The sequence below is a fragment of the Panulirus ornatus genome, chromosome 3, assembly GCF_036320965.1.
Source record: "Panulirus ornatus isolate Po-2019 chromosome 3, ASM3632096v1, whole genome shotgun sequence".
NCBI lineage: Eukaryota > Metazoa > Arthropoda > Malacostraca > Decapoda > Palinuridae > Panulirus > Panulirus ornatus.
The window spans coordinates 35501666-35527166 of NC_092226.1; the positions used below are offsets into that span (position 1 = coordinate 35501666).

At 42.8% G+C, this 25501-nt stretch overlaps 1 protein-coding gene across 5 annotated transcripts in view; it reads right to left on the minus strand.

Annotated features, from left to right (window-relative positions):
- LOC139762069 (uncharacterized) overlaps positions 1 to 25501 on the minus strand; it is a 455708-nt gene that overhangs the window by 332893 nt on the left and 97314 nt on the right. For all 5 annotated transcript variants that reach the window (XR_011715680.1, XM_071686826.1, XM_071686827.1 and 2 more), the window contains one exon: positions 11457 to 11574. Coding sequence is in view for 4 of the 5 variants with exons in the window: in XM_071686826.1 (XP_071542927.1) it covers positions 11457 to 11574 (118 nt within the window). In the remaining variant the exon portion in view is untranslated. The remainder of the gene's footprint in view (positions 1 to 11456; positions 11575 to 25501) is intronic.

A 25501-nucleotide genomic window follows, 5' to 3' on the forward strand; every position in this document is an offset into this window, starting at 1 on the left:
AAAAAAGAAAATAAAGTAAGACACAGTGGGTCCATCTACAATGGAGGTGGCAATCCCAGGGCAGCAAAAGGTCAATCCTTGACACCTAAAGGAAGGTATCATTCACTTATGTTTGAGAAATGTAAAATCCTTTATGTCTTCTCTCTTCAGAGATAAGTTCCACAAAAAGACCAAGGAGACTATTTTCCTACCTGTGAATTGGGAGGTTTAGTGACATCTGCTTAATGAACCAGCACCTCAGTGGATGTCCAGTTGTACTCCTCTGACCCAGGTAGCTATCTTTCCCTTCTGCCTCACTAACACGTGGACCACTAGCATTCTGTCCACAAACGTACAATCTCTTGTCATACAAAACACTTGACAACACTTAACTCACACAGCTCATTCTTCATAGTTCTAGTTTTTCCTGCGGTCAGCACTATGTGCTAGTCCTGCCTTTTGGCAAAGTGGTAGGAGCAGTAGAGAGAAGTCAGTAGGAACATTTAGGTTGGATCATTAGGTAGTAGTCAGTAGGAGCAATATATAGTAGTAGTTGGTAGGAGCATCAGCAAACACTGCACCAGAGTTGCCCTCTGCCAGTAGCTTGTTAAAGGTGAGGCACTTAAGTCTAAGAAGCGGCACTGGAGTTCACTTGTTATGGTGACTTTATTGCCGTGGCCACCCCTTTGAGGGAGTCCCAATCGGAACAGGCATCAGAGATATAAATAGATCTATCTCTGATGCCTGTTCCCTCCCATCGAGGGATGGCCACAGCAAAAGAGTCTCCAATTATCCTTGTCCTTATGTGCCTCCCTAGCATACACCATTCCACACATTCTTCCTCTTTTTCTCTCACTCCAGCATTCCTCCAACCTATCTACCTAAGTCACAGGTGGTCTTCCACTCACACCAACCCCTTTAATTGTACTATCACACACTCCTTGTAAACTCCCAGACTTGCATTCTTTCCACATGCCCAAAGCACCTCAAAGTATTATGTTTCATCCATTCCACAATTCACTCATTTTGCATTCCTTTCCATACCACATCTCTCATACACCCTTTCATTTCTTTCTCCATTCCATCTAGTTACACCACATGCTCTTCTCAAACAGCTTATTTCCACAGCCAGGATTCTTGACCTCTGCGCCTAAATCTATGTCCATGATTTTGCTGCGTAGATCAGGGTTGGGGGGATTATGCTGTCCCTTAATCCTCTTTTCATTTCAATACTTACACCTCTACCCTTCATTATTCTATCAAGGGACCCAATGACTCTCTTACCCTGTATTGCTCTCTCCCTAATATCTCCTTGCATACCACCACACTTACCCAAGACAGCTTTCACATACTTCTTCCAGCCTTTTTCCCCCCACATCCACATCACAATTTAGTACACTTTCTTCTTTCGCTCTACGTAATTTCACAAAATCTACACTTTCACTCCATTTCCTTTCAAACACAATTACTTTACTTTTACTTGCATTTACCTTCAATCTCCTCCACTTACACTTATCATAAAAACACACTTACAACCTTCTGCAACTCCTCTACACTCTCAGCAAACAATAGAGTATAAGCAGCAAACAGGCTTGCCACTAGCAACCATATCTCACAACCACACTCCATCAATGCATCCCCCTTTCACTAGTTTTGATTTCATTTCTCTTGTCACTCCATCCATATATACAAATATCTATCAATCTATTTCTATTTATCACACGTTATTGCTGTCTCCTGCATTCACAAGGTAACACAGGGAAACAGACAAAAGAATGGCCCAACCCACCCACATACATATGTATAGACATACACGCTCACACATGCACATATACATATCTATACATTTCAATGTATACATACTATACATACACAGACATATACATATATAAACATGTACATATTCTTACATGCTGCCTTCATCCATTCCCATCTCCACCCCACTGCACTTGAAACACCACCCCCCTCCCCCCCACACATGTGCGAGGTAGCACTAGGAAAAGACAACAAAGGCCACATTCCTTCACACTCAGTCTCTAGCCGTCATGAATGATGCACCGAAACCAAAGCTCCCTTTCCATATCCAGCACCCACAAAACTTTCCATGGATTACCCCAGACGCTTCACTTCCCCTAGTTCAATCCACAGACAGCAAGTCAACCCCAGTATACATATATGTAGGTATATATGTAGGTATATATGTGTTTGATGATAGAGTGGCAGATATAGGGTGTTTTGGTCGAGGTGGTGTGCAAAGTGAGAGGGTTAGGGAAAATGATTTGGTAAACAGAGAAGAGGTAGTAAAAGCTTTGCAGAAGATGAAAGCCGGCAAGGCAGCAGGTTTGGATGGTATTGCAGTGGAATTTATTAAAAAAGGGGGTGACTGTATTATTGACTGGTTGGTAAGGTTATTTAATGTATGTATGACTCATGGTGAGGTGCCTGAGGATTGGCGGAATGCGTGCATAGTGCCATTGTACAAAGGCAAAGGGGATAAGAGTGAGTGCTCAAATTTCAGAGGTATAAGTTTGTTGAGTATTCCTGGTAAATTATATGGGAGGGTATTGATTGAGAGGGTGAAGGCATGTACAGAGCATCAGATTGGGGAAGAGCAGTGTGGTTTCAGAAGTGGTAGAGGATGTGTGGATCAGGTGTTTGCTTTGAGGAATGTATGTGAGAAATACTTAGAAAAGCAAATGGATTTGTATGTAGCATTTATGGATCTGGAGAAGGCATATGATAGAGTTGATAGAGATGCTCTGTGGAAGGTATTAAGAATATATGGTGTGGGAGGCAAGTTGTTAGAAGCAGTGAAAAGTTTTTATCGAGGATGTACGGCATGTGTACGTGTAGGAAGAGAGGAAAGTGATTGGTTCTCAGTGAATGTAGGTTTGTGGCAGGGGTGCGTGATGTCTCCATGGTTGTTTAATTTGTTTATGGATGGGGTTGTTAGGGAGGTGAATGCAAGAGTTTTGAAAAGAGGGGCAAGTATGAAGTCTGTTGTGGATGAGAGAGCTTGCGAAGTGAGTCAGTTGTTGTTCGCTGATGATACAGCGCTGGTGGCTGATTCATGTGAGAAACTGCAGAAGCTGGTGACTGAGTTTGGTAAAGTGTGTGAAAGAAGAAAGTTAAGAGTAAATGTGAATAAGAGCAAGGTTATTAGGTACAGTAGGGTTGAGGGTCAAGTCAATTGGGAGGTAAGTTTGAATGGAGAAAAACTGGAGGAAGTAAAGTGTTTTAGATATCTGGGAGTGGATCTGGCAGCGGATGGAACCATGGAAGCAGAAGTGGATCATAGGGTGGGGGAGGGGGTGAAAATCCTGGGAGCCTTGAAGAATGTGTGGAAGTCGAGAACATTATCTCGGAAAGCAAAAATGGGTATGTTTGAAGGAATAGTGGTTCTAACAATGTTGTATGGTTGCGAGGCGTGGGCTATGGATAGAGTTGTGCGCAGGAGGATGGATGTGCTGGAAATGAGATGTTTGAGGACAATGTGTGGTGTGAGGTGGTTTGATCGAGTAAGTAACGTAAGGGTAAGAGAGATGTGTGGAAATAAAAAGAGCATGGTTGAGAGAGCAGAAGAGGGTGTTTTGAAATGGTTTGGGCACATGGAGAGAATTAGTGAGGAAAGATTAACCAAGAGGATATATGTGTCGGAGGTGGAGGGAACGAGGAGAAGTGGGAGACCAAATTGGAGGTGGAAAGATGGAGTGAAAATGATTTTGTGTGATCGGGGCCTGAACATGCAGGAGGGTGAAAGGAGGGCAAGGAATAGAGTGAATTGGATCGATGTGGTATACCGGGGTTGACGTGCTGTCAGTGGATTGAATCAGGGCATGTGAAGCGTCTGGGGTAAACCATGGAAAGCTGTGTAGGTATGTATATTTGCGTGTGTGGACATATGTATATACATGTGTATGGGGGTGGGTTGGGCCATTTCTTTCGTCTGTTTCCTTGCACTACCTCGCAAACGCGGGAGACAGCGGAAAAAAAAAAGATAAAAAAAAATAAATATATGTGGGGTGGATGTGCTGGAAATGAGATGTTTGAGGACAATATGTGGTGTGAGGTGGTTTGATCAAGTAAGTAATGTAAGGGTAAGAGAGATGTGTGGAAATAAAAAGAGCGTGGTTGAGAGAGCAGAAGAGGGTGTTTTGAAATGGTTTGGGCACATGGAGAGAATGAGTGAGGAAAGATTGACCAAGAAGATATATGTGTCGGAGGTGGAGGGAACGAGAAGTGCGAGACTAAATTGGAGGTGGAAGATGGAGTGAAAAAGATTTTGAGTGATCGGGGCCTGAACATGCAGAAGGGTGAAAGGCGGGCAAGGAATAGAGTGAATTGGATTGATGTGGTATACTGGGGTCGACGTGCTGTCAATGGATTGAATCAGGGCATGTGAAGCGTCTGGGGTAAACCATGGAAAGTTCTGTGGGGCCTGGATGTGGAGAGGGAGCTGTGGTTTCGGGCATTATTGCATGACAGCTAGAGTAAGTGAGCATGGGAAGGAGACTTGTGTGAGGAAGTACCACGAGAGACTGAGTATAGAATGGAAAAAGGTGAGAACAAAGGACGTAAGGGGAATGGGGGAGGAATGGGAAGTAATTAGGGAAGCAGTGATGGCTTGTACAAAAGATGCTTGTGGCATGAAAAGCGTGGGAGGAGGGCAGATTAGAAAGGGTGGTGAGTGGTGGGATGAAGAAGTAAGATTAATAGTCAAAGAGAAGAGAGAGGCATTTGGACGATTTTTGCAGGGAAATAATGCAAATGACTGGGAGAGGTATATAAGAAAGAGGCAGGAGGTCAAGAGAAAGGTGCAAGAGGTGAAAAACAGGGCAAATGAGAGTTGGGGTGAGAGAGTACCATCAAATTTTAGGGAGAATAAAAAGATGTTTTGGAAGGAGGTATATAAAGCGTGTAAGACAAGGGAACAAATGGGAACTCCAGTGAAGGGGGCTAATGGGGAGGTGATAACAAGTAGTGGTGAAGTGAGAAGGAGATGGAGTGAGTATTTTGAAGGTTTGTTGAATGTGTTTGATGATAGAGTGGCAGATATAGGGTGTTTTGGTCGAGGTGGTGTGCAAAGTGAGAGGGTTAGGGAAAATGATTTGGTAAACAGAGAAGAGGTAGTAAAAGCTTTGCAGAAGATGAAAGCCGGCAAGGCAGCAGGTTTGGATGGTATTGCAGTGGAATTTATTAAAAAAGGGGGTGACTGTATTATTGACTGGTTGGTAAGGTTATTTAATGTATGTATGACTCATGGTGAGGTGCCTGAGGATTGGCGGAATGCGTGCATAGTGCCATTGTACAAAGGCAAAGGGGATAAGAGTGAGTGCTCAAATTTCAGAGGTATAAGTTTGTTGAGTATTCCTGGTAAATTATATGGGAGGGTATTGATTGAGAGGGTGAAGGCATGTACAGAGCATCAGATTGGGGAAGAGCAGTGTGGTTTCAGAAGTGGTAGAGGATGTGTGGATCAGGTGTTTGCTTTGAGGAATGTATGTGAGAAATACTTAGAAAAGCAAATGGATTTGTATGTAGCATTTATGGATCTGGAGAAGGCATATGATAGAGTTGATAGAGATGCTCTGTGGAAGGTATTAAGAATATATGGTGTGGGAGGCAAGTTGTTAGAAGCAGTGAAAAGTTTTTATCGAGGATGTACGGCATGTGTACGTGTAGGAAGAGAGGAAAGTGATTGGTTCTCAGTGAATGTAGGTTTGTGGCAGGGGTGCGTGATGTCTCCATGGTTGTTTAATTTGTTTATGGATGGGGTTGTTAGGGAGGTGAATGCAAGAGTTTTGAAAAGAGGGGCAAGTATGAAGTCTGTTGTGGATGAGAGAGCTTGCGAAGTGAGTCAGTTGTTGTTCGCTGATGATACAGCGCTGGTGGCTGATTCATGTGAGAAACTGCAGAAGCTGGTGACTGAGTTTGGTAAAGTGTGTGAAAGAAGAAAGTTAAGAGTAAATGTGAATAAGAGCAAGGTTATTAGGTACAGTAGGGTTGAGGGTCAAGTCAATTGGGAGGTAAGTTTGAATGGAGAAAAACTGGAGGAAGTAAAGTGTTTTAGATATCTGGGAGTGGATCTGGCAGCGGATGGAACCATGGAAGCAGAAGTGGATCATAGGGTGGGGGAGGGGGTGAAAATCCTGGGAGCCTTGAAGAATGTGTGGAAGTCGAGAACATTATCTCGGAAAGCAAAAATGGGTATGTTTGAAGGAATAGTGGTTCTAACAATGTTGTATGGTTGCGAGGCGTGGGCTATGGATAGAGTTGTGCGCAGGAGGATGGATGTGCTGGAAATGAGATGTTTGAGGACAATGTGTGGTGTGAGGTGGTTTGATCGAGTAAGTAACGTAAGGGTAAGAGAGATGTGTGGAAATAAAAAGAGCATGGTTGAGAGAGCAGAAGAGGGTGTTTTGAAATGGTTTGGGCACATGGAGAGAATTAGTGAGGAAAGATTAACCAAGAGGATATATGTGTCGGAGGTGGAGGGAACGAGGAGAAGTGGGAGACCAAATTGGAGGTGGAAAGATGGAGTGAAAATGATTTTGTGTGATCGGGGCCTGAACATGCAGGAGGGTGAAAGGAGGGCAAGGAATAGAGTGAATTGGATCGATGTGGTATACCGGGGTTGACGTACTGTCAGTGGATTGAATCAGGGCATGTGAAGCGTCTGGGGTAAACCATGGAAAGCTGTGTAGGTATGTATATTTGCGTGTGTGGACATATGTATATACATGTGTATGGGGGTGGGTTGGGCCATTTCTTTCGTCTGTTTCCTTGCGCTACCTCGCAAACGCGGGAGACAGCGGAAAAAAAAAGATAAAAAAAAATAAATATATGTAGGGTGGATGTGCTGGAAATGAGATGTTTGAGGACAATATGTGGTGTGAGGTGGTTTGATCAAGTAAGTAATGTAAGGGTAAGAGAGATGTGTGGAAATAAAAAGAGCGTGGTTGAGAGAGCAGAAGAGGGTGTTTTGAAATGGTTTGGGCACATGGAGAGAATGAGTGAGGAAAGATTGACCAAGAAGATATATGTGTCGGAGGTGGAGGGAACGAGAAGTGCGAGACTAAATTGGAGGTGGAAAGATGGAGTGAAAAAGATTTTGAGTGATCGGGGCCTGAACATGCAGAAGGGTGAAAGGCGGGCAAGGAATAGAGTGAATTGGATTGATGTGGTATACTGGGGTCGACGTGCTGTCAATGGATTGAATCAGGGCATGTGAAGCGTCTGGGGTAAACCATGGAAAGTTCTGTGGGGCCTGGATGTGGAGAGGGAGCTGTGGTTTCGGGCATTATTGCATGACAGCTAGAGTAAGTGAGCATGGGAAGGAGACTTGTGTGAGGAAGTACCACGAGAGACTGAGTATAGAATGGAAAAAGGTGAGAACAAAGGACGTAAGGGGAATGGGGGAGGAATGGGAAGTAATTAGGGAAGCAGTGATGGCTTGTACAAAAGATGCTTGTGGCATGAAAAGCGTGGGAGGAGGGCAGATTAGAAAGGGTGGTGAGTGGTGGGATGAAGAAGTAAGATTAATAGTCAAAGAGAAGAGAGAGGCATTTGGACGATTTTTGCAGGGAAATAATGCAAATGACTGGGAGAGGTATATAAGAAAGAGGCAGGAGGTCAAGAGAAAGGTGCAAGAGGTGAAAAACAGGGCAAATGAGAGTTGGGGTGAGAGAGTACCATCAAATTTTAGGGAGAATAAAAAGATGTTTTGGAAGGAGGTATATAAAGCGTGTAAGACAAGGGAACAAATGGGAACTCCAGTGAAGGGGGCTAATGGGGAGGTGATAACAAGTAGTGGTGAAGTGAGAAGGAGATGGAGTGAGTATTTTGAAGGTTTGTTGAATGTGTTTGATGATAGAGTGGCAGATATAGGGTGTATTGGTCAAAGTGGTGTGAAAAGTGAGAGGGTTAGGGAAAATGATTTGGTAAACAGAGAAGAGGTAGTAAAAGCTTTGCGGACGATGAAAGCTGGTAAGGCAGCGGGTTTGGATGGTATTGCAGTGCAATTTATTAAAAAAAGGGGGTGACTGTATTGTTGACTGGTTGGTAAGGTTACTTAATGTATGTATGACTCATGGTGAGGTGCTTGCATAGTGCCATTGTACAAAGGCAAAGGGGATAAGAGTGAGTGCTCAAATTACAGAGGTATAAGTTTGTTGAGTATTCCTGGGAAATTATATGGGAGGGTATTGATTGAGAGGGTGAAGGCATGTACGTGGCATCAGATTGGGGAAGAGCAGTGTGGTTTCAGAAGTGGTAGAGGATGTGTGGATCAGGTGTTTGCTTTGAAGAATGTATGTGAGAAATACTTAAAAAAGCAAATGGATATGTATGTAGCATTTATGGATCTGGAGAAGGCATATGATAGAGTTGATAGAGATGCTCTGTGGAAGGTATTAAGAATTTATGGTGTGAAAGGCAAGTTGTTAGAAGCAGTGAAAAGTTTTTATTGAGGATGTAAGGCATGTGTGCGTGTAGGAATAGAGGAAAGTGATTGGTTCTCAGTGAATGTAGGTTTGCGGCAAGGGGGACTGATGTCTCCATGGTTGTTTAATTTGTTTATGGATGGGGTTGTTAGGGAGATGAATTCAAGAGTTTAGGAAAGAGGGGCAAGTATGCAATCTGTTGTGGATGAGAGAGCTTCGGAAGTGAGTCGGTTGTTGTTCGCTGATGATACAGCGCTGGTGGCTGATTCGTGAGAGAAACTGCAAAAGCTGGTGACTGAGTTTGGTAAAGTATGTGAAAGAAGAAAGCTGAGAGTAAATGTGAATAAGAGCAAGGTTATTAGGTACAGTAAGGTTGAGGGACAAGTCAATTGGGAGGTAAGTTTGAATGGAGAAAAACTGGAGGAAGTGAAGTGTTTTAGATATCTCGGGTCGATTTGGCAGCAGATGGAACCATGGAAGCGGAAGTGAATCATAGGGTGGGGGAGGGGATGAAAGTTCTTGGAGCACTGAAAAATTTGTGGAAGTCGAGAACATTATCTTGGAAAGCAAAAATGGGTATGTTTGAAGGAATAGTGGTTCCAACAATGTTATATTGTTGCGAGGTGTGGGCTATGGATAAGATTGTGCGCAGGAGGGTGGATGTGCTGGAAATGAGATGTTTGAGGACAATATGTGGTGTGAGGTGGTTTGATCGAGTAAGTAATAATAAGGTAAGAGATACGTGTGTAATAAAAAGAGCGTGGGTGAGAGAGCAGAAGAAGGTGTTTTGAAATGGTTTGGTCACATGGAGAGAATGAGTGAGGAAAGATTGACCAAGAGGATATATGTGTCAGAGGTGGAGGGAACAAGGAGAAGTGGGAGACCAAATTGGAGGTGGAAAGATGGAGTGAAAAAGATTTTGAGTGATCGGGGCCTGAACATGCAGGAGGGTGAAAGGCATGGAAGGAATAAAGAGAGTTGGAATGATGTGGTATACCGGGGTCGATGTGCTGTCCATGGATTGAACCAGGGCATGTGAAGCGTCTGGGGTAAACCATGGAAAGTTCTGTGGGGCCTGGATGTGGAAAGGGAGCTGTGGTTTCAGTGCATTATTACATGACAGCTAGAGATTGAGTGTGAACGAATGTGGCCTTTGTTGTCCTTTCCTAGCGCTACCTCGCACATATGAGGGGAGAGGGAGTTGTCATTCCATTTGTGGCGGGGTGGCGATGGGAATGAATAGAGGGAGACAGTAAGAATTATGTACATGTATATATGTATATGTTTGTGTGTGTACATGTATACGTTGAGATGTATAGGTATGTATATTTGCGTGTGTGGACGTGTATGTATATATATATGTGTATGTGGGTGGGTTGGGCCATTCTTTCGTCTGTCTCTTTGCGCTACCTCGCTAACGCGGGAGAGAGCGACAAAGCAAAATGAAATAAATAAAATATATATATATATATATATATATGTGTGCATGTGTGGGCATTTATGTATATACATGTGTATGTGGGTGGGTTGGGCCATCCTTGTTTGTTTCCTTGCGCTGCCTCGCTATTGTGGGAGACAGCGTCAAAGTATAATAAAATAAATAAATAAATATACTATTATCCTCCTACAGTCAGGTTTGAACCCAGGTCCCTTGCATAGGAGGCAAGAGCACTATTGCTGGGTTATGATCAGCCTCTAAGAATGGAAACCACTATTTGAATACTATGTAATCAAATACCCTTTCTCTCATGGTGGTGAGCAATTGGGTCTCCACTGGTGGTTTCCCATAGTCTCAGGATAGGTGAAAAGGAATACTTCCCACGTGTTCCCTATTTGTCGCAAAAGACGATTAAAAGGGGTGGGAGTGGGGAACTGGCAATCCTACTATCTAGTTTTGATTTTTCCCCAAGAAGGAACAAAAAAGGGGGCCAAGTGAGGATCTTCCTTCTTAAGGTCAGTCATTTGTTCTTAAAGTTACCTCGCTAATACGGGAAATGGCGAATATACACACACACAAACAATGAGTTAATGCTTTAGAGGACTTATGATGCCTCACATTTTGCAAATACATTTTCTAATTAAAGACTGACTGAAAAACATTGGTCTGGTGTAGCTGCTTGTTTTATAGTGTGTAATACTATGATAAAAACACAAGAAAAAACAGGAATTGAACGGGGCAAATGGTGAACAGGTAACAAATAGTAATGAGGTGAAGAGATGAAGTGAGTGCTTTGAAGGATAGTTGAATGTGTTGGATGATGGGGTGGCACATATACGTTGTACAAAATACATTCTTATAGGCTGAATGTCCATCATCTTCAGTCTATCACAGGTGGACAGGCCCCAACTCAGGTTGTCTCAACTCAGGATGTCTACCCGCAGTGCCTCTCCTGAGTCCAGTGTATGACTCTAAAAGGTTGTCAAAAAAAAAAAAAAAAGAAGAAAAAAAATTTAACCGAAAGTCTTTGCTTCAGATAAAATCAAGCATGGACTATATAATGAATATAAAATTTGTTGTAGTCCGACAAAAAACATACTCCTCCAACGGTGCTTGAGGCTATGAACTGATCAAGTGCTTCGATTTTATCATGGAGAGGAACCCATCATACACCTTTTCCAATTCAGTGCTGATGGCTGCCACGCTAAAGATATTGTGGTGGAATATTGATGCATGAACCTAAGTCTTACTAGGATGGGCCAGCCATCACTGAAAAGGTCAACTAGCATTGTCATCCGTATACTAGGAGGGATAGAGACTTTCTGGAAATTAAGATGGCTGATGTTTGTCTCTCGTAATTCCCCAGAGATCACTAAGAGATTGAGATGGATGCTTACTGAGCACATCAGAGCCGAGCCAGTAGGCTGTTAGCACTGAATAGCTGGTTAACAAATTCCCTCACCATAATGCAGGGAACTGGGACAATTTTGACTCTGGGAATCTCAGAGAATCTCTCAAGGCTAGCAGAACAATACTTATCTGGAAAGGTAAAGCTATCAGAGTAATCATAACATCAACAATATTTAAGTATGGCCTACCCTGACAGCTGTCCTCGGTGATGTGATTGAAGACCATGTTGGCACCATCTCCCAAGATAAGTTGCCCCGTAACCGGCAACTCCACTGACCCAAGTATCAAGGTGTCTCCGAGGAACATCTGTGTTGTATAATTTATGGATATATCAAATGAAAACAGCTGCAGTTTCAATCAAAAGAAAATAGTAAATAATGTGTACCTGAGATAAAGTAAAAAAAATATTATATGCCAACATCATATTGATTTTCAAAGATGGCTGACTTTAATCCCTTTTTAAAATGGGTAAGGTTATGATGTAATTCTCTACCCCTAACTATTCAATTTTATGTGTAAGGATTTACTTACTAGCATTCTTAGGATAGTCCCCAATTTGTTGGCCTAGAAGTTATTTTAAGGCACCAATTTGATAAAAAGCCACTGTCTTGGGTTGCCATGTAAACACGCAAGTTACGGAGTAGGGAGGAAGGGAGAAGGGAACTACCTTCCTGAAACACAACCCCCTGAGCCAAAACTTACTTATCTCAACTTCATTTACCCCAAAAACAAGCTGAGAATTGAACTTCCACCGTATATCTGACTATCCTTAAACTGGACCTCCTGTTTCTTCTTGCGCATCTGTTATAAAGATCTTAAACATTAGAATGAAAGGTACCCTAAGATTAATTTGGTTGTTACAGCAAGGCAACATGATTTGCCCATTCATAGGTTTATAGATGAAGAATGTGAGAAAAGAGAGAACGTAATCCTGGAGCAAAAATAAGTATGTTTGAAGGAATTGTAATTCCAACAATGTTATATGGTTGCGAGGCATGGGCTATATAAAGGGTTGTACAGAAGAGGGTGGATATGTTGGGAATTAAATGTTTCAGGATAATATGTAGTGCGAAGTGGTATGATCAAGTAAGTAACGAAAGGTTGAAAAAGATGTGTGGTTCGGACAGAAGAGGGTGTTTTAAAAAGGTTTGGACATAAGGAGAGAATGAGTGAGGATAGATTGACAAAGAGGATATAAGTGTCTGAGGTGGAGGGAACAAGGAGAAGCAGGAGACCAAATTGGAGGTGGAAGGATGGAGTGAAAAAGATTTTGAGCAATTAGGGCATGAAACATACAGAACCAGAAAATAGAGAAGTGTGAGAGGCAAGCAAGGAACAGAGTGAATTAGAACGATGTGGTATACTGGGGTCGATGTGTTGTCAATGGAATGAACCAGGGCATTTAAAGCGTCTGGGGTAAACCATGGAAAGGGATGTGGGCCTTGATGTGGATATGGAGCTGTGGTTTTGGTGCAACACACATGACAGCCAGAGACAGAGTGAAAGAATGTGGCCTTTTCTACCTGTTTTCCTGGCGCTACCTCACTGAACTGGGGGGAGCGATGCTATTTCTTCTGTGTCGGGGTAGCAACAGGATTGGAAGAAAGTAAGCAAGTATGAATAAGCACGTGTATGTATTTGTATATGTTATGTATATGTGCGTACATGGACGATTATTTATTCATTTGTATATATTACATTTGGTCGCTGTCTCCCACATTAGTGAGGTAGCGCAAGGAAACACGAAAGAATGGCCCAACCCACCCACATGCATATGTATGTACACACACATCCACACACGCACATATACATCCGTATACATCTCAACGTATACATATATATACACACACAGACATATACATATATACACATGTACATAATTCATACTACCTACCCTTGTTCATTCCCATCGCCACCCCACCACAAATGAAATGAAAACCCCCTCCCCCCGCATGTGCCCGAGGTAGCGCTAGGAAAAGACTACAAAGGCCACATTCATTCACACTCAGTCTCTAGCTGTCATGTATAATGCACCGAAACCACAGCTCCCTTTCCACATCCAGGCCCAACAAAACTTTCCATGGTTTACCCCAGATACTTCACATGCCCTGGTTCAATCCACTGAAAGCACGTCGACCCAGATGTATGATATCGTTCTAATTCACTCTATTCCTTGCGCGCCTTTCATCCTCCTGCATATTCAGACCTCAATCACCCAAAATCTCTATCACTTCATCTTTCCACCTTCAATTTGGTCTCCCACTTCTCGTTCCCTCCACCTCTGACACATATATCCTATTTGTCAATCTTTCCTCACTCATTCTCTCCATGATACCAAACCATTTCAAAAAACCCCCTCTTCTGCTCTCTCAACCATACTCTATTTATTACCTCACATCTCTCTTACCCTTTCATTACTTAATCAAACCACCTCACACCACATATTATCCTCAAACATCTCATTTCAAGCACATTCACCCTCCTCCGCACAACTCTATCTATAGCCCACGCCTCGCAACCATATAACATTGTTGGAACCACTATTCCTTCAAACATACCCATTTTTGCTTTCCAAGATAACGTTCTCGACTTCCAAACATTCTTCAGCGCTCCCAGAATTTTCGCCCCCTCCCCCAACCTATGATTCACTTCCGCTTCCAGGGTTCCATCCGCTGCCAAATCCACTCCCAGATATCTAAAACACTTCACTTCCTCCAGGTTTTCTCCATTCAAACTCACCTCCCAATTCACTTGTCCCTCAACACTACTGTACCCAATAACCTTACTCTTGTTCACATTTACTCTCAGCTTTCTTCTTTCACACACTTTACAAAACTCAGTTACCAGCTTCTGCAGTTTCTCACACAAATCAGCCACCAGTGCTGTATCATCAGCAAACAACAACTGACTCACTTCCCAAGCCCTCTCATCCACAACAGACTGCATACTTGCCCCTCTCTCCAAAACTCTTGCATTCACCTCCCTAATAACCCCATCCACAAACAAATTAAACAACCATGGAGGAATCATGCACCCCTGACGCAAACCAACATTCACTGAAAAACAAATCACTTTCCTCTCTTCCTACACGTACACATGCCTTATGTCCTTCATAAAAACTTTTCACTGCTTCTAACAACTTGTGACCCACACCATATATTCTTAATACCTTCCACAGAGCATTTCTATCAACTCTATCATATGCCTTCTCCAGATCAATAAATGCTACGTACAAATCCATTTGCTTTTCTAAGTATTTCTCATATATATTCTTCAAAGCAAACACCTGATCCAAACATCCTCTACCACTACTGAAACCACACTGCTCTTCCTCAATCTGATGCTCTGTACATGACTTCACCCTCTCAATCAATACCGACCCATAAAATTTCCCAGGAATATTCAACAAACTTATAACTCTGTAATTTGAGCACTCACTTTTATCCCCTTTGCCTTTGTACAATGGCACTACAAAAACATTCCACCAATCCTCAGGCACCTCACCATGAGTCATACGTATATCAAATAACCTTACCAACCAGTCAACAATACAGTCACCCTCATTTTTAATAAATTCCATGCAATACCATCCAAACCCGCTGCCTTACTGGCTTTCATCTTCCGCGAAGCTTTTACTACCTCTTCTCTGTTTACTATATCATTCTCCCTAATCCTCTCACTTTGCACACCACCTCAACCAAAACACCCTATATCTGCCACTCTATCACCAAACACATTCAACAAACCTTCAAAAGACTCACTCCATCTCCTTCTCACATCACCACCACTTGTTATCACCACATCATTAACCCCCTTCACTGATGTTCACATTTGTTCCCTTGTCTTACGCACTTTATTTACCTCCTTCCATGACATTGTTTTATTCTCCCTAAAATCTAATGATACTCTCTCACCCCAACTCTCATTTGCCCTCTTTTTCACCTCTTGCACTTTTCTCTTGACCTCCTGCCTCTTTCTTTTACACATCTCCCACCCATTTGCATTATTTCCCTGCAAAGATCATCCAAATGCCTCTCTCTTCTCTTTCACTAATAATCTTACTTTTTCATCCCACCACTCACTACCCATTCTAGTCTGCCCATCTCCCATGCCACAAGCATCTTTTGTGCAAGCCATCACTGCTTCCCTAAATACATCCCATTCCTCCCCCACTCCCCTTACATCCTTTGTTCTCACCTTCCATTCTGTACTCAGTTTCTCCTGGTACTTCCTCACACAAGTCTCCTTCCCAAGCTCACTTACCCTCACCACTCTCTTCACCCCAAAATTCTCTCTTCTTTTCTGAAAACCTCTACAAATCTTCACCTTCACCTCCACAAGATAAAGATCAGACATCCCTACAGTTGCACCTCTCAGCACATTAACATCCAAAGGTGTCTCTTTCGCACGCCTATCAATCAACGTAATCCAATAACGCTCTATGGCCATCTCTCCTACTAACATACGTATACTTATGTATATCTCTCTTTTTAAGTATATATCTCTTTTTAAACCAGGTATTCCCAATCACCAGTCCTTTTTCAGTACATAAATCTACAAGCTCTTCACACTGAACACCCCATGTATACCAATTATTCCATCAACTGCCACATTACTCATCTTTGCATTCAAATCAGCCATCACTATAATCTGATCTCGTGCATCAAAACCACTAACACACTCATTCAGCTGCTCCCAAAACACTTCCCTCTCATGATCTTTCTTCTCATGCCCAGGTGCTTATGCACCAATAATCACCCATCTCTCTCCATCAACTTTCAGTTTTACCCATATCAATCTAGAATTTACTTTCTTACACTCTACCACATACTCCCACCACACCTGTTTCAGGAGTAGTGCTACTCCTTCCCTTGCCCTTGTCCTCTCACTAACCCTTAATTTATTCCCAAGACATTCCCAAACAACTCTTTCCCTTTACCCTTGAGCTTCGTTTCACTCAGAGCCAAAACATCCAGGTACCTTTCCTCAAACATACTACCTATCTCTCCTTTTTTCTCACCTTGGTTACGTCCACACACATTTAGACACCCCAATCTGAGCCTTCCAAAAGGATGAGCACTTCCCGCGAGACTCCTTATTCTATTTCCCCTTTTAGAATGTTAAAATACAAGGAGGGGAGGGTTTCTAGCGCCCCCTTCCCGTCCCCTTTAGTCGCCTTCTACAACACGTGAGGAATGCGTGGGAAGTATTCTTCTCCCCTATCCCCAGGGATATATATATATATATATATATATATATATATATATATATATATATATATATATATATATATATATATATATATATATATATATATATATATATATATTCTTTATTATTATTTTGCTTTATCGCTGTCTCCCGCGTTTGCGAGGTAGCGCAAGGAAACAGATGAAAGAAATGGCCCAACCCACCCCCATACACATGCATATACATATAAATCCCCACACGCAAATATACATACCCATACACCTCAATGTACACATACATATACACACACAGACACATACATATATACACATGCACACAATTCACACTGTCTGCCTTTATTCATTCCCATTGCCACCTCGCCACACATGGAATAACATCCCCCTCCCCCCTCATGTCTGCGAGGTAGCGCTAAGAAAACACAACACAGGCCACATTCGTTCACACTCACTCTCTAGCTGTCATGAAATAATGCCCGAAACCACATCTCCCTTTCCACATCCAGGACCCACACAACTTCCATGGTTTACCCCAGACGCTTCACATGCCGATTCAATCCATTAACAGCACGTCGACCCGGTATACCACATCAATCCAATTCACTCTATTCCTTGCACGCCTTTCACCTTCCTGAATGTTCAGGCCCCGATCACTCAAAATCTTTTTCACTCCATCTTTCCACCTCCAATTTGGTCTCCCACTTCTCCTCGTTCCCTCCACCTCCGACACATATATCCTCTTGGTCAATCTTTCCTCACTCATTCTCTCCATGTGCCCAAACCATTTCAAAACACCCTCTTCTGCTCTCTCAACCACACTCTTCTTATTTCCACACATCTCTCTTACCCTTACATTACTTACTTGATCAAACCACCTCACACCACATATTGTCCTCAAACATCTCATTTCCAGCACATCCACCCTCCTGCGCACTACTCTATCCATAGCCCACACCTCGCAACCACACAACATTGTTGGAACCACTATTCCTTCAAACATACCCATTTTTGCTTTCAAAGATAATGTTCTCGACTTCCACACATTCTTCAAGGCTCCCAGGATTTTCACCCCCTCCCCCACCCTATGATTCACTTCCGCTTCCATGGTTCTATCCACTGCCAGATCCACTCCCAGATATCTAAAACACTTTACTTCCTCCAGCTTTTCTCCATTCAAACTTACCTCCCAATTGACTTGACCCTCAACCCTACTGTACCTAATAACCTTACTCTTATTCACATTTACTCTTAACTTTCTTCTTTCACACACTTTACCAAACTCAGTCACCAGCTTCTTACATGAATCAGCCACCAGCGCTGTATCATCAGCGAACAACAACTGACTCACTTCCCAAGCTCTCTCATCCACAACAGACTGCATACTTGCCCCTCTTTCCAAAACTCTTGCATTCACCTCCCTAACAACCACTTCCATAAACAAATTAAACAACCATGGGGACATCACACACCCCTGCCGCAAACCTACATTCACTGAGAACCAATCACTTTCCTCTCTTCCTACACGTAAACATGCCTTACATCCTCGATAAAAACTTTTGACTGCTTCTAACAACTTGCCTCCCACACCACATATTCTTAATACCTTCCACAGAGCATCTCTATCAACTCTATTATATGCCTTCTCCAGATCCATAAATGCTACATACAAATCCATTTGTTTTTCTATATATATATATATATATATATATATATATATATATATATATATATGTATTATTTATTTATCTTGCTTTGTCGCTGTCTCCTGCGTTAGCGAGGTAGCGCTAGGAAACAGACGAAAGAATGGCCCAACCCACTCACATACACATGTATATACATACACGTCCACACACGTAAATATACATACCTATAAATCTCAACGTATACATATATATATATATACACGCAGAGACATATACATATATATACACATGTACATAATTCAACCTGTCTGCCTTTATTCATTCCCATTGCCACCTCGCCACACATGAAATAACAACCCCCTCCCCCCTCATGTGTGCGAAGTAGCACTAGGAAAAGACAACAAAGGCCCCATTTGTTCACACACAGTCTCCAGCAGTCACGTAAAAATGCACCGAAACCACAGCTCCCTTTCGACATCTAGGCCCCACAGAACTTTCCATGCTTTACCCGAGACGCTTCACATGCCCTGGTTCAATCCATTGACAGCACATCGACCCCGGTATACCACATCGTTCCAATTCACTGTATCCCTTGCATGCATTTTACCCTCCTGCATGTTCAGACCCTGATCACTCAAACTCTTTTTAACTCCATCTTTCCACCTCCAATTTGGTCTCCCACTTCTCCTCGTTCCCTCCACCTCTGACACATATATCCTCTTGGTCAATCTTTCCTCACTCATTCTCTCTGTGTGACCAAACCATTTCAAAACACCCTCTTCTGCTCTCTCAACCACACTCATCTTATTACTACACATCTCTCTTACCCTATTATTACTCACTTGATCAAACAACCTCACACCACATATTGTCCTCAAACATCTCATTTCCAGCATATCCACCCTCCTGCGCACAACTCTATCCATAGCCCACACCTCGCAACCATACAACATTGTTGGAACCACTATTCCTTCAAACATACCCATTTTGCTTTCTGATATAATGTTCTCGGCTTCCACACATTCTTCAAGGCTCCCAGAATTTTCGTCCCCTTCCCCACCCTATGATTCATTTCCGCTTCCAGGGTTCCATCTGCTGCCAAATCCACTCCCAGATATCTAAAACACTTCACTTCCTCCAGTTTTTCTCCATTCAAACTTACCTCCCAATTGACTTAAACCTCAACCCAACTGTACGTAATAACCTTGCTCTTACTCATATTTACTCTCAACATTCTTCTTTCACACACTTTACCAAACTCAGTCACCAGCTTCTGCAGTTTCTCACATGTGTCAGTCACCAGCGCTATATCATCAGCGAACAACAATTGACTCACTTCCCAAGCTCTCTCATCCACAACAGACTGCATACTTGCCCCTCTTTCCAAAACTCTTGCATTCACCTCCCTAACAACCCCATCCATAAACAAATTAAACAACCATGGAGATATCACACACCCCTGCCACAAACCTACATTCACTGAGAACCAATCACTTTCCTCTCTTCCTACACGTACACATGCCTTACATCCTCAATAGAAACTTTTCACTGCTTCTTACAACTTGCCTCCCACATCATATATTCTTAATACCTTCCACAGAGCATCTCTATCTACTCTATCATATGCCTTCTCCAGATCCATAAATGCTACATACAAATCCATTTGCTTTTCTAAGTATTTCTCACATACATTCTTCAAAGCAAACACCTGATCCACACATCCTCTACCACTTCTGAAACCACACTGCCCTTCCCTTTTCTGATGCTCTTTACATGCCTTCACCCTCTCAATCAATACCCTCCCATATAATTTACCAGGAATACTCAACAAACTTATACCTCTGTAATTTGAGCATTCACCTTTGTCCCCTTTGCCTTTGTACAATGGCACTATGCAAGCATTCCGCCAATCCTCAGGCACCTCACCATAAATTATACATACATTAAATAACCTTACCAACCAGTCAACAATACAGTCACCCCCTTTTTTATAAATTCCACTGCAATACCATCCAAACCCGCTGCCTTGCCGGCTATAATCTTCCGCAAAGCTTTTACTATCTCTTCTCTGTTTACCAAATCATTTTCCCTAAGCCTCTCACTTTGCACACCACCTCGACCAAAACACCCTATATCTGCCACTCTATCATCAAACAAATTCAACAAACCTTCAAAATACCCACTTCACCTCCTTCTTACATCACCACTACTTGTTGTCATCTCCCCATTTGCCCCTTCACTGAAGTTCCCATTTGCTCCCTTGTCTTACGCACTTTCTTTAACTCCTTCCAAAACATCTTTTTATTCTCTCTAAAATTTCATGATACTCTCTCACCCCAACTCTCATTTCCCCTCTTTTTCACCTCTTGCACCTTTCTCTTGACCTCGCGGATCTTTCTTTTATACATCTCCCACTCATTTGCATTTTTCCCTGCAAAAATAGTCCAAATGCCTCTCTCTTATCTTTCACAAATAATCTTACTTCTTCATCCCACCACTCACTTCCCTTTCTAATCTGCCCACCTCGCACTCTTCTCATGCCACAAGCATCTTTTGCGCAAGCCATCACTGCTTCCCTAAATGCATCCCATTGCTCACCCACTCCCCTTACCTCCTTTGTTTTCACTTTTTTCCATTCTGTACTCAGTCTCTCCTGGTACTTCCTCACACAAGTCTCCTTTCCAAGATCACTTACTCTCACCACTCTCTTCACCCCAACATTCTCTCTTCTTTTCTGAAAACCTCTACAAATCTTCACCTTCGCCTCCACAAGATAATGATCAGACATCCCTCCAGTTGCACCTCTCAGCACATTAATATCCAAAAGTCTCTCTTTCGCACGCCTGTCAATTAACACGTAATCCAATAACGCTCTCTCGCCATCACCTCCTACTTACATGTGTATACTTATGTATATCTCGCTTTTTAAATCAGGTATTCCCAATCACCAGTCCTTTTTCAGCACATAAATCTACAAGCTCTTCACCATTTCCATTTACAACACTGAACACCCCATGTATACCAATTATTCCCTCAACTGCCACATTACTCACCTTTGCATTCAAATCACCCATCACTATAACCCGGTCTCGTGCATCAAAACCACTAACACACTCATTCAGCTGCTCCCAAAACACTTGCCTCTCATGATCTTTCTTCTCATGCCCAGGTGCATATGCACCAATAATCACCCACCTCTCTCCATCAACTTTCAGTTTTACCCATATTAATCGAGAATTTACTTTCTTACATTCTATCACATACGCCCACAACTGTTTCAGGAGTACTGCTACTCCTTCCCTTGCTCTTGTCCTCTCACTAACCCCTGACTTTACTCCCAAGACATTCCCAAACCACTCTTCCCCTTTACCCTTGAGCTTCGTTTCACTCAGAGCCAAAACATCCAGGTTCCTTTCCTCAAACATACTACCTATCTCTCCTTTTTTCACATCTTGGTTACATCCACACACATTTAGATACCCCATATATACATATATATATATATATATATATATATATATATATATATATATATATATATATATATATATATATATTTTTTTTTTTTTTTTTTTTTTTTTTAGACTTTGTCGCTGTCTCCCGCGTTTGCGAGGTAGCGCAAGGAAACAGACGAAAGAAATGGCCCAACCCCCCCCCATACACATGTACATACACACGTCCACACACGGAAATATACATACCTACACAGCTTTCCATGGTTTACCCCGGACGCTTCACATGCCTTGATTCAATCCACTGACAGCACGTCAACCCCTGTATACCACATCGCTCCAATTCACTCTATTCCTTGCCCTCCTTTCACCCTCCTGCATGTTCAGGCCCCGATCACACAAAATCCTTTTCACTCCATCTTTCCACCTCCAATTTGGTCTCCCTCTTCTCCTCGTTCCCTCCACCTCCGACACATATATCCTCTTGGTCAATCTTTCCTCACTCATTCTCTCCATGTGCCCAAACCATTTCAAAACACCCTCTTCTGCTCTCTCAACCACGCTCTTTTTATTTCCACACATCTCTCTTACCCTTACGTTACTTACTCGATCAAACCACCTCACACCACACATTGTCCTCAAACATCTCATTTCCAGCACATCCATCCTCCTGCGCACAACTCTATCCATAGCCCACGCCTCGCAACCATACAACATTCTTGGAACTACTATTCCTTCAAACATACCCATTTTTGCTTTCCGGGATAATGTTCTCGACTTCCACACATTTTTCAAGGCTCCCAAAATTTTCGCCCCCTCCCCCACCCTATGATCCACTTCCGCTTCCATGGTTCCATCCGCTGACAGATCCACTCCCAGATATCTAAAACACTTCACTTCCTCCAGTTTTTCACCATTCAAACTCATTTGCGAGGTAGCGCAAGGAAACAGACGAAAGAAATGGCCCAACCCACCCCCATACACATGTATATACATACGTCCACACACGCAAATATACATACCTACACAGCTTTCCATGGTTTACCCCAGACGCTTCACATGCCCTGATTCAATCCACTGACAGCACATCAACCCGGTATACCACATCGCTCCAATTCACTCTATTCCTTGCCCTCCTTTCACCCTCCTGCATGTTCAGGCCCCGATCACACAAAATCTTTTTCACTCCATCTCTCCACCTCCAATTTGGTCTCCCTCTTCTCCTCGTTCCCTCCACCTCCGACACATATATCCTCTTGGTCAATCTTTCCTCACTCATGTATATATATATATATATATACATATATACATATATATCACATGAATCAGCGAACAGCGCTGTATCATCAGCGAACAACAACTGACTCACTTCCCAAGCTCTCTCATGCACAACAGACTGCATACTTGCCCCTCTTTCCAAAACTCTTGCATTTCCCTCCCTAAAAACCCTATCCACATACAAATTAAACAACCATGGAGACATCACACACCCCTGCCGCAAACCTACATTCACTGAGAACCAATCACTTTCCTCTCTTCCTACACATACACATGCCTTACATCCTCGACAAAAACTTTTCACTGCTTCTAACAACTTGCCTCCCACATCGTACATTCTTAACACCTTCTACAGAGCATCTCTATCAACTCTATCATATGCCTTCTCCAGATCCATAAATGCTACATACAAATCCATTTGCTTTTCTAAGTATTTCTCACATACGTTCTTCAAAGCAAACACCTGATCCACACATCCTCTACCACTTCTGAAACCACACTGCTCTTCCCCAATCTGAAACTCTGTGCATGCCTTCACCCTCGCAATCAATACCCTCCCATATAATTTACCAGGAATACTCAACAAACTTATACCTCTGTAATTTGAGCACTCATTCTTATCCCCTTTGCCTTTGTACAATGGCACTATGCAAGCATTCCGCCAATCCTCAGGCACCTCACCATGAATCATACACACAATACATAACTTTGTAATGTAAGGCATGTGTACGTGTAGGAAGAGAGGAAAGTGATTGGTTCTCAGTGAATGTAGGTTTGCAGCAGGGGTGTGTGATGTCTCCATGGTTATTTAATTTATTTATGGATGGGGTTGTTAGGGAGGTAAATGCAAGAGTTTTGGAAAGAGGGGCAAGTATGAAGTCTGTTGGGGATGAGAGAGCTTGGGAAGTGAGTCAGTTGTTGTTCGCTGATGATACAGCGCTGGTGGCTGATTCATGTGAGAAACTGCAGAAGGTGATGACTGAGTTTGGTAAAGTGTGTGAAAGAAGAAAGTTAAGAGTAAATGTGAATAAGAGCAAGGTTATTAGGTACAGTAGGGTTGAGGGTCAAGTCAATTGGGAGGTAAGTTTGAATGGAGAAAAACTGGAGGAAGTAAAGTGTTTTAGATATCTGGGAGTGGATCTGGCAGCGGATGAAACCATGGAAGCAGAAGTGGATCATAGGGTGGGGGAGGGGGCGAAAATCCTGGGAGCCTTGAAGAATGTGTGGAAGTCGAGAACATTATCTCGGAAAGCAAAAATGGATATGTTTCAAGGAATAGTGGTTCCAACAATGTTGTATGGTTGCGAGGGGTGGGCTATGGATAGAGTTGTGCGCAGGAGGATGGATGTGCTGGAAATGAGATGTTTGAGGACAATGTGTGGTGTGAGGTGGTTTGATCGAGTAAGTAACGTAAGGGTAAGAGAGATGTGTGGAAATAAAAAGAGCGTGGTTGAGAGAGCAGAAGAGGGTGTTTTGAAATGGTTTGGGCACATGGAGAGAATGAGTGAGGAAAGATTGACCAAGAGGATATATGTGTCGGAGGTGAAGGGAACGAGGAGAAGTGGGAGACCAAATTGGAGGTGGAAAGATGGAGTGAAAAAGATTTTGTGTGATCGGGGCCTGAAAATGCAGGAGGGTGAAAGGAGGGCAAGGAATAGAGTGAATTGGATCGATGTGGTATACCGGGGTTGACGTGCTGTCAGTGGATTGAATCAGGGCATGTGAAGCGTCTGGGGTAAACCATGGAAAGCTGTGTAGGTATGTATATTTGCGTGTGTGGAAGTATGTATATACATGTGTATGGGGGTGGGTAGGGCCATTTTTTCGACTGTTTCCTTGCGCTACCTCGCAAACGCGGGAGACAGCGACAAAGGAAAAAAAAGAAAAAAAAAATTATATATATATTATCCCTGGGGATAGGGGAGAAAGAATAGTTCCCACGTATTCCCTGCGTGTCGTAGAAGGCGACTAAAAGGGAAGGGAGCGGGGGGCTGGAAATCCTCCCATCTCGTTTTTTTTTTAATTTTCCAATAGAAGGAACAGAGAACGAGGCCAGGTGAGGATATTCCCTCAGAGGCCCAGTCCTCTGTTCTTAACGCTACCTTGCTAATGCGGTAAATGGCGAATAGTATGATATATATATGCATATATATATATATATATATATATATATATTTTTTTTTTTTTTGCTTTGTCGCTGTCTCCCGCGTTTGCGAGGTAGCGCAAGGAAACAGACGAAAGAAATGGCCCAACCCACCCCCATACACATGTATATACATACGTCCACACACGCAAATATACATACCTACACAGCTTTCCATGGTTTACCCCAGACGCTTCACATGCCCTGATTCAATCCACTGACAGCACGTCAACCCCGGTATACCACATCGCTCCAATTCACTCTATTCCTTGCCCTCCTTTCACCCTCCTGCATGTTCAGGCCCCGATCACACAAAATCTTTTTCACTCCATCTTTCCACCTCCAATTTGGTCTCCCTCTTCTCCTCGTTCCCTCCACCTCCGACACATATATCCTCTTGGTCAATCTTTCCTCACTCATTCTCTCCATGTGCCCAAACCATTTCAAAACACCCTCTTCTGCTCTCTCAACCACGCTCTTTTTATTTCCACACATCTCTCTTACCCTTAT